The sequence below is a fragment of the Tursiops truncatus genome, chromosome 11, assembly GCF_011762595.2.
Source record: "Tursiops truncatus isolate mTurTru1 chromosome 11, mTurTru1.mat.Y, whole genome shotgun sequence".
Lineage (NCBI taxonomy): Eukaryota > Metazoa > Chordata > Mammalia > Artiodactyla > Delphinidae > Tursiops > Tursiops truncatus.
Genome location: NC_047044.1, coordinates 10,877,474 through 10,890,513, shown reverse-complemented (window position 1 = coordinate 10,890,513; position 13,040 = coordinate 10,877,474). Strand labels below are relative to the sequence as shown.

Genomic DNA, 13,040 nt, shown 5'->3' with positions numbered 1-13,040 from the left:
CTACTTTGAGATCCCTTCTCTCTCCCCAAGCCTCTGCCCCCGCTGCAAAAATGGAACCATGGGAGGGTGTCCTTCTGCTTTCCCTCCATGCCCCCATTATCCCCTGTGCGTGACCCATCCTCTCTGCCTCTGAGGGACGCTCCCGCACAGCATTTAGACACAGAGCCCCTCCCCTTGTAAATACCCCCTCCTTGAATGTCCTAGTTCTCTCCTTCACTCCCCAGACCAGGGAAAGCGCGTCTGCACTGCCTCCGTTCCCTGCTTCCCTTGCAGCCGTCAGGACCAACAGTGGCCCACAGGGTGCCAGCCACAGTGGGCATTTCCCAGCCTTCATCCGACTGATCAAACTGCATCACGTCGACCAGAGGACGGCCTGGCCACGCTGCGTCCTGCCCACCTCCCCAAGGGACTCAATTCTTCCTCAGGAACTTTGTCACCGGGGGGCAAAGGGCAGGACAGAGAGCAAGGGCTGGCACCCCACAGGGGGCATGGGTGACTCAGGGTGGCCCTGGGAAGCGGTCGGGTTAGCAAGAGCGGCATGGGCGCTGGCTCTGCAGCTTCACAGCCGGGAAGCCGCTTGAATGTGGCCAACAGCAGGGAGCGGGATAAGCAAGAGGTGTCTGCATTTGCACTTGGGCGGGTTTAGGGAAAGGCACCCTAGCACTGCTGAGTCCTGTGGCTCTGCGTCATCTCACTTAAGGATTTGGGGTGACAGCACCCAAGGAAATGAAACCATTTCACTCTAACTAGGACCAACATCCAAGGCGGCTGATGACAAATGTGTGTCTGAGACTTCTGGGTGGCAGGAGGGGAGGCTGAGGCCCGGGCTGGGGGCCGGGACAGGGACTGGGTCAAGGGTGAGGCAACAGGCCTGATGCCCCTCTGAGGTCCCAGACCTGGGCTCCCGAGGGGGGTTACCTGCAGGGACAGGAAGGGGGTTCCGGGCGGGTACCTCCGGTTCTGGATGGTCCACTGGCCTTGGGTGCATGGCATGTCGTATTTCTGCCTCCGCAGAGTGTAAGCATCAAACCAGAGGGCCAAGCCGTAGTCCAGGGAGGGCACCTGGGACAGAGGAGCCAGTCACCAGGCGGCCCGTGGGCTGCGGCCAGGCGGTAGTCCCACCTCCCAGGACAACAAAGCGGGGAAGGGGCCTGCCAACACAGAGTGCCAGCTGGGGCTGAGGTCTGTCAGTCACTCAGCAAACAGGCGTTGCCATGGCAACAGAACCATCCCACCCGCCCTGGAAGGATTGGTACCCAGAGCTCAGCCTGTGGGTGCTTCAGCAGAGGCAGGACAGTGCTCCCCTCCCAGCTGGGATCCCCGGAGGTCTATAGGGTGCTCTGGGCAGAGGGTAGGTGGGCTCACCGTGAGGTGCCAGGAGCAGTGGGTGCTGGGTGAGTAGTAGCTGGGGAAGTATGGCGTGCTGAGGACACCCTGCAGCTCCAGCCGGCCTTCCAGGGTCAGATTCACCTCACAGGCTTGGCCCGGAGAACAGAAGTTACACAGGGTGCCTTGGACCCACCCCGCTGCACCTGCCAGCAGGTGGGGGGCAGCTGAAACCCATGCCCCCTACTGCCACTAAACAGTACAGCCTGATGACTGAGTGTGAATGTGTGACCTTGGGCCTCAGTTTCCTCATCTGTGAAACAGGGACAATAACAGTACATACCTCATAGGGAAGTTGAGTGGATTAAACAGACGTGGTATGTAGTAAGTGCTCAATAAATGTTCGCTACTGACATCAGCTGTGCAACCCTTCACGGTTTACTGCATGTGCTCACTGCTGCGCCAGCCTCACAGTTACGGGGGTTGGGGAGGGAGAATCGATCCCCTTTTCAAAGATGAGGTTTGCGGAAGAGGAGCCACTTGGCTGACGTCACACAGTGAGAGGGCGAGGCATGGGCAGCAGGTGTGTTCCCAGCTAGCACAACACCTTCCATGGAAGTCAGGGGCCCTAAAGCCCCCATTCCCTCCCCGTAGAGCTATGTCAGAGACGCTCATGAGAACGGGCAGCTCTGGTACCTCTTTAGCTCCAGGGACTCCCAGGGGTCACCTGTGGACCTGGGCCACCAGCAGGAGACCAGTGGGGTGGACACCAGGGGACGGAGGGGAAAGCCGGTGGGAAGAGGCAGACTGACGGCAGAGGCGGGGAGAGGCTCTTTGTGTAGTTCCTGTTTGCAACCCTCCCTTCCACTGAGCCCAGGACAGCCCAGGACAGCCAGCCATCGGGTGTGAAGGGTGGGACGTGCTCTTCCTGAGAAAGGGGGTGGAGGAGGGGGAATCCGGAAGCAGGAGGAGAGTGGGGAAGTCTCAGTGGGGCAGCCTGGGGGACCCTTTCCCAAGGAATGCTGGGAATCGCCCTCCCCTGAGCCATCTCCAGGGACGACTGTGTGGTTGGCCTTTGGTGTGAGAGGGTTGTCTGGTGGACCCCACGCTCCAGGCTCAGCCAGGGTGGGTGCAGAGGGAAGAGGGGGAAGGGGAGGACAGAGAGAGGAGGGCAGACAGACAGTAAACTCAGGAAAGAAAGAGTCAGAAAGAGGGCAGGAGAGAGAATGAGGGGGAGATGAGGGAGGGTGGGAGAGAGGGGCAGGGGAGGGGGTGAGGGAGAAGGTGGGGGAAATGGAGCGAGAATAGAGAGAGATAAAGGGGGTCCAGGGGTGGGGGTGAGGTTGGAGAGCAGAGGCGCTTCCAGAACCTTCCCTCCCCCATCCCATCCCCAACCAAAGAAGGTGAAGGCAAGCCCGAGGAGCACCCCTGGCTTCTGCCACTGTGCCCCTCCCATCCCCTAGGGACCCCTGACCCCTCACCCTGGAAGGCCACGGGCTGCACGGAGAGCACGAAGGGGTCATAGTAGCTGTGCAGGCCCTTCTTCCAGACCACCGCCATGACGGCACCCGATGCCAGGACCTCCACCACGGGCTCCTGGCGACTGCAGCCATAGACCCTGGTGGGACAGAAAACGGTGGCGACGGGGGAGGCAGGGTCTGAGACGGGCATCGGGGGGGCAGCGGGTTTCCGGGAGGAGCAGAGGAGGAGGGATTGGCAGCCTATACATCTGGGTCTTCGGCTAGTCTGCTGTGTGTCCTCAGGCAGGTGTCTGACCGTCTCTGGCCCAGGGGGCTGACTGGAGGCCCTGTAAGGGTCAGGCCAGCTCCTCAGGGGAGAGAAGCCAAAAGGTTACCCAGACTTCTGGAGCTTACAATTCGACTGTGAGGGCTCATTCCAGGCCCATAGCACCCCTCCACACCCTCAGAATCCCTGTGACCCCTGAGTGCCCAGTAGGCAGACCAGACTGGCACTATACACGCTGGCTGGCCACACCTGACCCCTGGCCCTGTTCTGGGCTGGAATAGAGAGAAGACAGGTGTGTGGTCTGGTGATCCCTTGGGCACCTCAGGATTCTACCCAGAGCCTGCCATGGGGGAGGCACAGAGGAAATAGCAGTATCTTAGAATTCTAGACTCTTAGAGGAATGTCAGCCCTGAAAAGGCTTTTCAGAGATTGTCAAGGTCAACCGCTTGGTTTCCAGGTGGGGAAACCCAGGCTCACGAACGTGCCAAGGCCCCACCCTGGGTCCACAGCAGAGACAGACCCACGCTAGGCACTGCCTGTGATGGCGCCTGGCGCCCCTGCTGTGTCCATGCCCATGGTCGGCCCATCTCAGGTGGGGTGCTTCCGGCTTCCCTATCCCTCACTCTTTGCCAACATCTGCCGAACTTCCCCTTGCCTCCGACAGAATTCTCTGGAGCCCTTGCTAATCGGTGGACCAATTCCCAGAAAGCTAATAACCCTGCTTTCCCCGGAGGGGGCACGCCAGCATCCAGCTGCAGGGTACTGCCTGGCCGGCGCCGGCCCTGGAGCTCTGGCCTTGACCGATGGGAGTGGGTGGCCACGTGGGGGGCTGCAGGCACCCAGGGAAGCGCGAGAAATCCAAGCACAGCCTCAAAAACACCACCCACAGCAGCCCTGGCAACCCTGGCCACTGGAGGGAAGACTGAGCAATCCCAGGAATTTCCCCAGGAGGGTCCTGGTGCCCCAGGGTCCTGGGAAGGGGCATTTCCCCTGGCCTCCGCCTGCCCAGGCACTGGTCCCCACTTCCTCGTCCTCCTGCTTTGACCACGGCTGGCTTGATCTCACTGTGGGGGGCGGGGGGAGGGGTCCACCCTGCGGTACCAGGCCCTCCCCAGCTCCACTGCTCCCCTCCTCCAGGAGGTGGGAGGTAAGATATACGGATTAAGAGGGACCTGAGGTCGCCTTTATTAGTTGCTTTTAATATTAGGGATTTCTTTTATTTACTTAGCAGCTGAGCCCTTGTTGTAACTAAAACGAGGTGAAAGTTGGTGGAGGCCCCACCAGCTCCCCCCGCCCTCCAACCCCGCCCCCACGTCTTCCCATTACCACCAAAGTCCCCCCTTCATGGTCTGGGGTGCAAGTCTGAGGACCTCTCCAGTCTTGTCTGACCCATCATTTTACACCTTCTCCAAGGGTCTGAGACGGAGTGAGCCACCTGGTGCCACAGTGAGTAGGGACAGAGCTGAGCCGGCAGTCAGGTCCCCTCTGCAGCAGCAGGCTGCGGGGGGCACTTGGAGAAGCCCCAGGGAAAGCGCTGAAGCGTTCCCACCCTCATCATTCCTGGAAATGAGCTGTGTCTGGCTTCTCTGGGCTCCCCAGGGCCCTCCAGGAACCCAGCCCACGCACACGCCAGATGGCGGTCAGCACGTGGCAGGGCGGTGGGGGGGCGGGGGAAGGGCTGCAGATGAGAGCACAGCCTCAGACCCTGGAGAGTCAGAGAGGCCCCGGGGGAGGGGGCCGGGGAGAACCTTCACCCAGCTCGCCCTTCAGGACTGCCCTTGATCTTGAACATGCAGGTCCCACCCCCATCCCGAAAGCTGGAAGCTGGGTGCCTGAGAAAGACAGAGAAAGCAGCAGCCTGGTGCCCCAGGGTGTCCCCTGACCTCCTACAGACCTACTCCCCTCTCCCACCCAGTGGGGGGGTGATCAGGCTCCTGGAGGCCAAGGCCATTTCCAGCCCCTTCATGGTCTCCCCACAGCCCACCACCTGCCCGCCTTCTGCATTCCATGTCGTATCCTAAAGCCCTTCTCCTCTGCTCAAGAACTTTCTGTTAGTTCCTCACTTAGCAAGTATTAAGGTTCAGATAGCTCCTGGCATTCCATGCCCTTGGTGACTCAGCCCCAACTCGACTATATATAATGATAGTAGTAATGGGTAGCTACTGGATGTTTAATGGATACATTTAATGTATAGTAATAATGGACAGCATTACTGTGTGTAAGGAGCCTGGCCCAGCAGGTCTGATCTAAATTCTCGCAATAACCCTGCAAGGTAGGCATGGCTGTGCACCCATTTTACAGGTGAGGAAACTGAGGCCCAGAGAGGCAAAGTAACTTGGCTTAGAGCACACTGCTAGAAGGCGGTAGAGTATGGTTGGAAGTCTGGGGCTGCCAGACTCTGGAGCATTCTAACAAGATCACGTCGCCTCCCAGAGCTGACCTCAGGGGTCATCTAGTACACCTGTTTTGTTACAAATGGGGAAACTGAGGCTGGGGGAGGGGAAGGGGATTGCTCACAGCACATAGCCTTTTCCAGTCTCCTCTCACCATCTCCCTCTGGGCTGGCCTCACTGTCTCCCGGATACCAAATACCAGGGCCTGGGGTCACACAGCCCCTTGTCTCAGAACACTGGGTGTGGCTTTGACCCCACACCGTCACCCGCTTCCCAACCTTCCCCCCACTGCCCTCCCAGGGACTCACGAGGTGATCAGCCTCCTCTCGAGGGGCCCAGCCACATCATACATGGCCAGCCGGTCCCGGCAGTCAGCCAGCATCCACTCAAGCCGGAGTTTGAGCATGAGATCCTCGGGGCCCTGCAGGTGCCACAGGCAGCTGGAGGCCAGGGGGTCGGGCCCCTTCAGCCGGAGGACCTGGCCCTGGCCCACGTAGCTGTAGCGGTAGCAGCCTGGAGTGGGGAGAGGGACAGGCCCCCTGAGCCCTGTTAGCTGGGAGGAGAGACCCGCGGTGGGCCCAGCCCTGTCAGGTCCTCACCCAAGCAGGGGTGGGGCAGGGAGAGTAGCTGGATGGGGGTCAGCCCAGATATGCTATATCCCAGCTTTCTGTTTCCCTACTGCTCCATCCCCAGCCTCCTCAACCATGCACTCATTCATTGGTTCATTCATTCGTTCCCTTAGCACTCACTGAGCTCTCCATGCCAGGCGAGCGCCAGAGAAAGGTCCCGTCACTTGGCGGGAGCAAGGAGAACAGCAGGGAGAGAGGCAGGCACTGGGCGGAACAGCTCAGAAGTGAGGGCTCCCAGGGAAGTCCTGGGAGGTCACAGTGAGGAAAGGGCCGCAGGCCAGGGCGGACAGGGGACTTTGAGTCAGGAGGGCAAGTGGGAGGAGGGAGGCAGGACCCAGATCACGCCCAGGAGAGAAGCCTTTTCCTCCTGCGGCCATGGGAGCCGTGGAAGGTTAGGCAGGGCTGGGACACGGTCGGGCTTGGATCACAGACTCCTCTGGCTACTGGGAGCAAAGCTGAGGAGGCCGGGAGACCAGTGGGATGACCAAGCAATAAGGGGAGCGGGCTGGGGCCTTCATTTCAGGTGGAGAGAAGGGAGTGTGTTCCAGTGGGGCTGGGAGGCAGCCCGGGTAGAGGAAGTGAGCTCAAGCTAGTATGCTGCCATGAGTATGTCGTTTAAACGTCATCGTGAGCCTGTGAAGCAGGGAGGATGGCTGCTCTGCCAGGAAGCAGTAAGGATTCGGGAGTAAGCCCTGGATGTGGGAGGCAGCCTGGTATGCGGGGAGTCCAGACGCTGCGTGGTCGTCCCGGCACCACCTCTTATCAGCTGCGTGACTCTGGGCCAGTCACTCAGCCACCCTGAGTTCCGTCAAATGGACAAAGTACTAACCCCTGTCCCACCTCCTTCTCTGTGTGGTTCTGAGGACCAGGAAGGGAATGGAGGTGAGTGAACAGGCTTTGCTCTGATACTGCTGTCTCTTGTTCAACTCCCTCTCCCCTGGCCATCCTGACTCCAGCTGGGGAGCCGACCTCCCCAGGGAGAGACCTCTGACATCTGCAAGGGGAAGGGTCAGGACCCCTGGGGAAAGGTGCCTGGCTGTTCCTAGGCGTTTATATTCTTTAAATCTTGCTCCAAGGTGATGCTTTGCTTTTGCCATTTTAATAATTACTTTTTTTGTGAAGCAAATTAAGTGGAGAGGGATGTGCTGGTCTCTGTTGATAATCAGAAACATCTTTGGGGAGCCTGGGCGAAAGTAAATGAAACTGCCTTCTGTGTTCTTCTCACTTGGCCCCTTCCCCGCTGGACCTGACAGATTCCTACCTACCCCCCAATCCTGAGTCTGTTGCCCCCTCCTCCATGAAGCCTTCCAGGACCCCCCGGTCAGGAGCAACTCCTTCCTCCCTCTAGAAGCACATCCCTTCCTCTGCTTTGGCTCACAGCCCCCAGGGTCCACCTCTGTCCCCAGGGCAGAACGATTCCCTTTCTGCACTGCCTCCAGGACCTCTGTCCTAGCCCTGGCACTAGGTGATGTGAGATTCCGTTTATGTGTTATGTGTCTCCCTCATGGGGCTCAGAGCTCTTCCGAGGGCAGGGGTGAGGACACGGTCAGCTGGTGTCTTCAGAGCAGGCATGGGGCCTGGCATGGACAAACCGCCCCAAAAGCCCGTTTAGAGGACTTGAATTGTCATCCTCGCTCCATTAGGCATTGCACTCCAGGAGGGCAGGGGCTCTGGACATGCACTGAACTAAATAAGGATCATGATTAAGTAACTGCCAGAAACTTGGGGACACGTGGACACCCGGCACAGCCAAGGGCAATGGAAAGGCCCATTCCAGACCAAGGGTCAGAGCAACATGTGCACCAATGCAGTGTTAGATGATAGACAGATGACAGATAAGCACAAGATGTGTTTCTTGTGCTCTCCTTTGGACACAAGGAGGGAATATCCTACTGGTCCCTTCATCAGTGAGTTAAATAAATCTTTGATATGTGCTCATATCTTTGTATGAGAATCATGATTTTCAGTATTTGAAAATTGTCCTTTGACTCCATCACCTCCATTCACCAAGGAAATAAGCATGTGACCAGCCACATGGGAGGAGAGGAAGGTCAGAAAAGGTATAACCAGGATGTCAACTCTGCCTCCCCAGGTAGTCTAGGAAGAATCTGGGAATTTTGGAACTCATGCTCGGAGCCACAGGGTACAGTAGCCTAGGTGACACACTGCACAAGTGCAGGAGTCTCCAGTCACACAGACCATAACGTGGGCAGTGTTCCCTGGCGTTGTGCAGCATGGTGGCCCTGCTGGTGCTTGGCTTCCCAGGGTTCAGTGGGAAGACTGGAGCCCCTTGGAGAAAAGCAAGGTGACTCTAGCAATAGGGCATGGGGGTGGGGTGGGAGGAGAGGGCAGATTAGCCTGGCTGGCTGAGAAAGAGAAGGAAAAATTGGAGGGAGTATCCTTGAATGTGACAGAAATATCTCCCAGAGACCAAGTGTTAAAGCCAAAGTGTTGATATACCTCGAATTGGCAAGATTATTTTCTACCATCAGTGGAAATGGTAGACTGTGGGCAAATGGAATTCCATGATCGAAAAGTAGGGTCACATTGATGCACAAATAAATCGGCTACTCGCTCACCCCCACACACGCAACACACACATACTTTTGTACAAGACACACACACACACACACACACACACACGTGTTCACATGTGCACAACACCTCCTCTCCTCCCCCCACAAGCCCCCAGTCTCGCTCAGGACCCATCACTGAGGCCACCGTGGTGCCCCCTGGGTAACCCCAGACCATGCCTCCTGCACCCATATAAGCCATGTGGACCCCTGACACTCAACCAAACCAAGGAAAACACCAACTCAAAAGGAAAGTGGGGAGGAAAAACCAAAGTCGCGTACCCAGCGTGGAATTCAGTGCAACTATGTCTTTCACACTGGCTTCTGTTAAAAGGAAACGAACAAACAAATAAACAGAGAACAAAAATAAATAAATAAAATGAAATACAAAATAAAAATAGAAGAGACTATCAGAGCCAGCCTGTCTGACATTGACCCTGACTGCCCACCCTCCCCCATGCCCCCGCCCCTCAGTCCTGGCTCCTGGCCACTCAGTGGGGGGCCCATCCCCGAGAGCATCCCAGCCCTGGCAGCAGCCTTCCCAGGCCTTGCCAGACCGTCCCACGTTCCCGGTCCCCAGTACTGACCCAGGATCACCAGGCCCTCGGGGTCCACATCATACTCGGCCCTGTAGGGAGCAGGGGCCGAGCTGTTGGCCGTGGACAGCAGCTCCTCCACCAGCAGGGCCCGCACCACCTCGGGGCTCAGCATCGGCCGGCGGTGCTCGGGGATTTGGAGGATGAACCAGAAAAAGCAGGTGAGCGGTCCCTCCCTGATGTGGCAGCAGTGAGAGGGGCTGGGGGCGGAGCCTGGACTTTGGGCCCCGCCCAGCACCCTGCTCCTGATAGGAGCTGGGGGAGGACACCAACTGCGGCTCATGCGCGTTGAGCGCTTACTACTTGTCAGGGTCTGCTCTCCACTATCACTTGGAAGTCTCCTAACAACCTCTGAGGAAGGGGCTCTCAACAGCCCCATTTCACAGATGAGAAAACTGAGGCACGAGAGGTTAGGTTGTGTGCCACGGACCCTGTCATAAGTGAATGGGACAGCTGCCTACCGCTCCTCCATGTCCTCACCTGATACCCATCAGGCCGTTGCTAAGGGCGCCATGGCCACTGTCTAGGGTAATCCCTACCACACCATTGTGCCCATTCTCCAGATGAGAAAGCCAAGCTGGGTGAAGGGAGGTCACATGCAGGAAGCCAAGTTTCCTCTCTGTGCCTCAGTTTCCCCATTTTAAAACATGAAGCCATTGCCTCAGAAGCCTACAGTGTCTTTCATTCTTTGAGTCTAAAGTTCTAGCAGGGGCCGGTCGTGGGGCCCGGGCGACTCACCCAAAGGAGTAGACGGAGCTAGAGTTGTAGTAAGTACCCAGGCAGGTGCTGGCAATGAGCTCCTTGAGCTAAAAGGAGGGGAAAAAAGCAGAGCCCCCTGGTGACCCTCTGTAGAAACCCCCTCCTGCCCTGGGATGCCCTTTGCCCCTCCCAGCAGCCCTGCTTGACGAGGAGCCTACGGGGTAGAGAGGCTTGCCCGTGGTCACACGGTGGGCGGTGGCCACGCCGGGAAACAAACCTCATTCCATCTTTTTACCCCTCCCCCTACACCCGGGCACTGCCCCTGACACCTCCACGTCTACCAGCTCTGACCTCAGTCAGACCGCCAGTGGCCTCTCCCCCTCATCAGAAGTCACTCCTCGACTCTGAGAAGCCCCACTAGGTTCCCAAGTCCCCTCCTCAGCCCCGCCACCAGCCACGGGAGCTGAGCTGCCTGGTCTCTGCACGTGTTCAGTGGCAGTGCCACCGGCAGGGTGGAATGCAGGACTGTGGGTTCTTAAAGCACCTGAACGGCGTAGAGGTAATGTCCACACTCTCCTCTCTCATTTCAACCCCACGACAACCCTACAGACAGGCACTGTTGTTATCACTCCACTTTACACGGAAGGAAAGAGAGCCTTGTTCGGGTCTCCCAGAAGCGGGTCCTGAGGCAGGCGGTTTATTTGGAGGTGATTCCAAGGAACACCAGTGGGGAAAACAGATGGGCAGGGAGGCAGCCATTCACGGCTGTGAAGGTGCCGGCCAGAGCTGTGGCAACTGAGGTGCAAGCCGACAGGGACCTCTGAGAGGCTGCGGGGGCATCTTCAGAACCGCTCCCACCAAGGGCCAAGGGAGCCGGGGTATTTATCCACCTTCTCCATCCCTCACGTCTGAGGGTTGCTGCTGGGCGTAACTCCTCAGCACTTCCGGGTGCTGTCCTGCGACCTAAGAGTGGCAGGTGCTGGCCATGGGAGACCATCCCCAGTGAAGTAAGCCATTGCCCGGCAAGAGAGGGTGTGTGGCTGGGTCCGGGCAGCATCCCTGCACTGCCCTAATTTCCTAAGGTCATGCTTCTACTAAGTGGCACAATCAGGATTTAGTCCAAGTGCATTTGACCCCAGAGCCCACTACCTTTCCCACCACCCTACACCACCTCGTTTCCATTGTGCCTGGAACAGGGCTCTGATCCCAGTGAGTGTGCTGGATGGACTAACCCACTGGCTTGACGTGATCAGGCCCCTCCCTTCTCCCTTCTTGTCCCCACCGTCCTTCCCTCCCATCCCCGCAATCCTTCCTACCATCATCTGAGCTTTGGTGGTTTCACTGCGGAAGGCACTGGACTCCCGGCGGGCAAGGTCCTGGGAGAAGTGGCGATTGAGCACGCGGAGGCTGCCTGAGTATACCTGGCTGACCGTCATCTCTGCCTTGTGCCCTACCCAGGAAGAAACCAGCAAAGTTAACCAAGGGAACAGATGGGGACGACTCCTGTGTCCCCCACACCTTCTTCTGCCACCCTGAACCCCCAGCTCAGCCTCCAGCATCTTGGGCCTCCAAGGCACCACCACCATCATCATCATCTTTGTCACTGTCATTCAGAGTGTGTGTAGTGACAAACTGGTCCCACAACGCCAGGGAGGAGAGAGGCCAACTGATGAATGGTGTCCCAGAGGCTCCCAGGCAGAAGCTGACACAGTGATCGGTCCAGGACACAGATGCCAAGAAACCCACATGGGCCCAGCAGGTCAAGTTCTTGGTTAAGCACCTCTGTGTTGTCCAGCGGGTTGTCCAGGTGGCACCTACCATGTGGGGTACACTGATAAACCAAGACAGATGGGTCTCCCTGTGTGGAGCTGACAGTGGTGGGTAAGGCAGATGTTCCCCCAGTAACCGTACAACCTGTGGGATTCATATGCCAGCAGCGTCTTGAAGAAGCACAAGTTGCTATTGAGGGGGGGACATGACAAAGAAAACCTGGGCCAGGGTGACCCTCCATCTGAGATGGGAGGAGTGGAGAGTAAACTGGGAAGAGGGGAAAGAGGGAAGTACCTTCAGGGCAGCAGGAAGAGCACGTGCAAAGGCCCTGCGACAGAGGGATCATGGCGAGGAGCAGGGCCAAAAGCCTGTTTGGCTGGAGCAGTCAGATGGGGGGAGGTAGAATAAGAGATTGAGACATCAGCAGGGCAAGATTTTGGTCTTCCCTAATGAGCAAGGGAAACCACGCAAGGTTTAAAATCAGGGATGACGTCATCAGATTTCCGTTTTGCAAAGATTGTTTTGGCTGATGTGAAGACAATAGATTCACAGCCCAGGGTTTATACCCCTATTCAGTCATTTATTCATTCATTCAATAAATATTTATTGAGAACCTGCTATGTTTAGGGACTGGCCTAGAGCACTTGGGAATATACCAGTATAACAATGAACAAAATAATCAAGAAAAAACAAACCTGTCCTTCAGAGCTTGTAGTCTAACCAGAAAGACAGACAATAAACAACAAACATAGGACATAACACGTTAGAGGTGTAAGTGGCGTGGAAATCGAGGGCTGGTGTGGGCTGCAACTTGGAGGCCAGAGAAGAGGGAGATGGTATCAGCCATGTGGATGTTAATCTATGGGACGAGCATTTCAGGCAGCAGACTGGCAAGTGCAAAGGCCCTGAGGCAGGAGCTTGTCTGGATGTTTGAGGAACAGCAAGGAGTGAGCTAGGGGAGAGCAGGAGGAGATGACATGGGGGAGGGGGAGGTCATGTAGGGCCTTGCAACCCTGGAAGGACTTTGATTTTTGCTCTGAGTGAGACAGGAGCCCTGGGAGGCTCTAAGCAGAGAAGTTAGATGATCTGATTTGCTTTGTAAAAATATCCCTCTGCCTTTGTGTTGAGAACAGGCTCTAAGGAGGCAAAGGCAGAAGCGGAAAGAACTGCAGGAGGCTCCTGCAGCCGTCAAATGAGAGTGGTCCAGGGGAGACTGGACCAGGCTGCGCAGCGAAGAGGGAGAGAAGTGATTGGAGTCAGGGTATACTTTGGGGTTAGAGAGGACCGGGTTTGCTGGTGGCAAATTGG

The 13,040-nt window shown here is 57.3% G+C and overlaps 1 protein-coding gene across 1 annotated transcript in view; it reads right to left on the bottom strand.

Moving 5' to 3' along the window:
• Nucleotides 1-13,040, bottom strand: part of TMPRSS6 (transmembrane serine protease 6) — a 38,259-nt gene that overhangs the window by 15,751 nt on the left and 9,468 nt on the right. The window contains exons 3-10 of the mRNA XM_033866127.2: nt 11,279-11,412; nt 10,002-10,069; nt 9,255-9,439; nt 8,950-8,991; nt 5,774-5,978; nt 2,808-2,944; nt 1,366-1,478; nt 953-1,062 (exon numbers count right to left, since the gene is read on the bottom strand). Of these exons, the coding sequence (XP_033722018.1) occupies nt 953-1,062; nt 1,366-1,478; nt 2,808-2,944; nt 5,774-5,978; nt 8,950-8,991; nt 9,255-9,439; nt 10,002-10,069; nt 11,279-11,412 (994 nt within the window). The remainder of the gene's footprint in view (nt 1-952; nt 1,063-1,365; nt 1,479-2,807; nt 2,945-5,773; nt 5,979-8,949; nt 8,992-9,254; nt 9,440-10,001; nt 10,070-11,278; nt 11,413-13,040) is intronic.